General features: G+C 46.5%; 1 protein-coding gene across 1 annotated transcript; it reads right to left on the bottom strand.

Moving 5' to 3' along the window:
• Positions 1-384: 384 nt before the first annotated feature.
• LOC116679409 (myb-like protein X) lies at positions 385-2,518 on the bottom strand (the record flags this gene model as incomplete). The annotated part of the gene is made up of 3 exons (XM_032509058.1): positions 385-550; positions 978-1,091; positions 2,146-2,518. Coding segments are annotated over 3 exons (634 nt in total), but the record flags the coding sequence as incomplete, so codon positions are not given.
• Positions 2,519-2,577: the final 59 nt, after the last annotated feature.

Below are 2,577 nucleotides of genomic sequence, written 5' to 3'. Positions count from 1 at the left end.
AAAAAAAGACATGTCATTTAAAGTGACTAAAATGTGAAAAGATGATGAAAAAAAAATTTAAAATATAAACTAAAAAAAAGGCTTAAAAATTTCAAAAAGCTCAGAAAACGTTGACAAATGTGGATAAAATGCTCGGAGTAAATTTAAGTTGTGTCCTACTTACTCTACGCCGTCAACAACATGGAAAAAAGACGCAGAAACGTCGGAAAAAAGACAAATACACTGAATACAAAAAGAGAGAAATGTAAAGTATAACGCGACATAAACAGTTAACTAAAGAGCTGACCAATCAGAGACAACAACTAAAGAGCTGACCAATCAGAGACAACAACTAAAGAGCTGACCAATCAGAGACAACAACAACATGAAGAAGAAGACAGTAAAGCAGTTCAAGTTTCTTTTATTATTTGTTGAGTTTGAAGAATCGGTTGTCAGACGTCCAATCCTGGAGGGTTACCTGCACAACAGGTGAGACTGGCGTCCCTCTGGTCTCTCTTGTCCCTCTTGTCCCTCTCGTCCCTCTCGTCTCTCTCGTCTCTCTCTCACCCACCTGACCGGAGAAAAGCACAAAACTCAATACTAGAATCACAATGAATGAAAATCAGCAAAAAACCACAAAGAGAGAGAGAGAGAGAGTCTGTAGTGGAGGTCTCTAACTAAGCGTCTCACCTGGGCGTCTGTAGTGGAGGTCTCTAACTAAGCGTCTCACCTGGGCGTCTGTAGTGGAGGTCTCTAAGCGTCTCACCTGGGCGTCTGTAGTGGAGGTCTCTAACTAAGCGTCTCACCTGGGCGTCTGTAGTGGAGGTCTCTAACTAACAGTCTCACCTGGGCGTCTGTAGTGGAGGTCTCTAACTAAGTGTCTCACCTGGGCGTCTGTAGTGGAGGTCTCTAACTAACAGTCTCACCTGGGCGTCTGTAGTGGAGGTCTCTAAGCGTCTCACCTGGGCGTCTGTAGTGGAGGTCTCTAAGCGTCTCACCTGGGCGTCTGTAGTGTCTGTAGTGTCTGTAGCGGAGGTCTCTATGAAGGTGACCTTCTTGGCAGCAGGTCCGTCCTGCAGCTTGTTCCTCTGTCTGAGTTTTGGCAACGGGGCCTGAAGGAGGAAAACACCCAGATAAAGGAAACCAGACCTGGTCTACCTGTAGATTATAAAGGGGTCTAGACCTGGTCTACCTGTAGATTATAGAGGGGTCTAGACCTGGTCTACCTGTAGATTGTAGAGCGGTCTAGACCTGGTCTACCTGTAGATTATAAAAGGGGTCTAGACCTGGTCTACCTGTAGATTATAAAGGAGTCTAGACCTGGTCTACCTGTAGATTATAGAGCGGTCTAGACCTGGTCTACCTGTAGATTATAAAGGGGTCTAGACCTGGTCTACCTGTAGATTATAGAGGGGTCTAGACCTGGTCTACCTGTAGATTATAAAAGGGGTCTAGACCTGGTCTACCTGTAGATTATAGAGTGGTCTAGACCTGGTCTACCTGTAGATTATAGAGTGGTCTAGACCTGGTCTACTTGTAGATTATAGAGCGGTCTAGACCTGGTCTACCTGTAGATTATAAAGGGGTCTAGACCTGGTCTACCTGTAGATTATAAAAGGGGTCTAGACCTGGTCTACCTGTAGATTATAGAGTGGTCTAGACCTGGTCTACCTGTAGATTATAGAGTGGTCTAGACCTGGTCTACTTGTAGATTATAGAGCGGTCTAGACCTGGTCTACCTGTAGATTATAGAGGGGTCTAGACCTGGTCTACCTGTAGATTATAAAGGGGTCTAGACCTGGTCTACCTGTAGATTATAAAGGGGTCTAGACCTGGTCTACCTGTAGATTATAGAGCGGTCTAGACCTGGTCTACCTGTAGATTATAGAGCGGTCTAGACCTGGTCTACCTGTAGATTATAGAGAGGTCTAGACCTGGTCTACCTGTAGATCATAGAGCGGTCTAGACCTGGTCTTCTTGTAGATTATAGAGTGTGCTCTAGACCTGGTCTACCTGTAGATTATAGAGCGGTCTAGACCTGGTCTACCTGTAGATTATAGAGCGGTCTAGACCTGGTCTACCTGTAGATTATAGAGAGGTCTAGACCTGGTCTACCTGTAGATTATAGAGCAGTCTAGACCTCTATCTGTAATTGACCCCCCTGACCTTAGACCCAGCCGGTGCAGGGAGCGAGACGGGCTGATGGTGAAGGTGTTTCTCTTCTATTCGCGGCGTCTCAGCAACTTCTTCCTCTTTCTTCTTCTTCTCCTCCACGCCGTGCTGTTCTCTCTCTTTCTTCTTCTTCTCCTCCACGCCGTGCTGTTCTCTCTCTTTCTTCTTCTTCTCCTCCACGCCGTGCTGTTCTCTCTCTTTCTTCTTCTCCTCCTCCACGCCGTGCTGTTCTCTCTCTTTCTTCTTCTCCTCCTCCACGCCGTGCTGTTCTCTCTCTTCTTCTTCTTCTCCTCCACGCCGTGCTGTTCTCTCTCTTTTCTTCTTCTTCTCCTCCACGCCGTGCTGGTTCTCTCTCTTTCTTCTTCTCCTCCTCCACGCCGGGCTGTTCTCTCTCTTCTTCTTCTTCTCCTCCACGCCGTGCTGTTC

The sequence above is a fragment of the Etheostoma spectabile genome, unplaced genomic scaffold, assembly GCF_008692095.1.
Source record: "Etheostoma spectabile isolate EspeVRDwgs_2016 unplaced genomic scaffold, UIUC_Espe_1.0 scaffold00012182, whole genome shotgun sequence".
NCBI lineage: Eukaryota > Metazoa > Chordata > Actinopteri > Perciformes > Percidae > Etheostoma > Etheostoma spectabile.
This window is presented reverse-complemented; position numbering and strand designations above follow the sequence as displayed.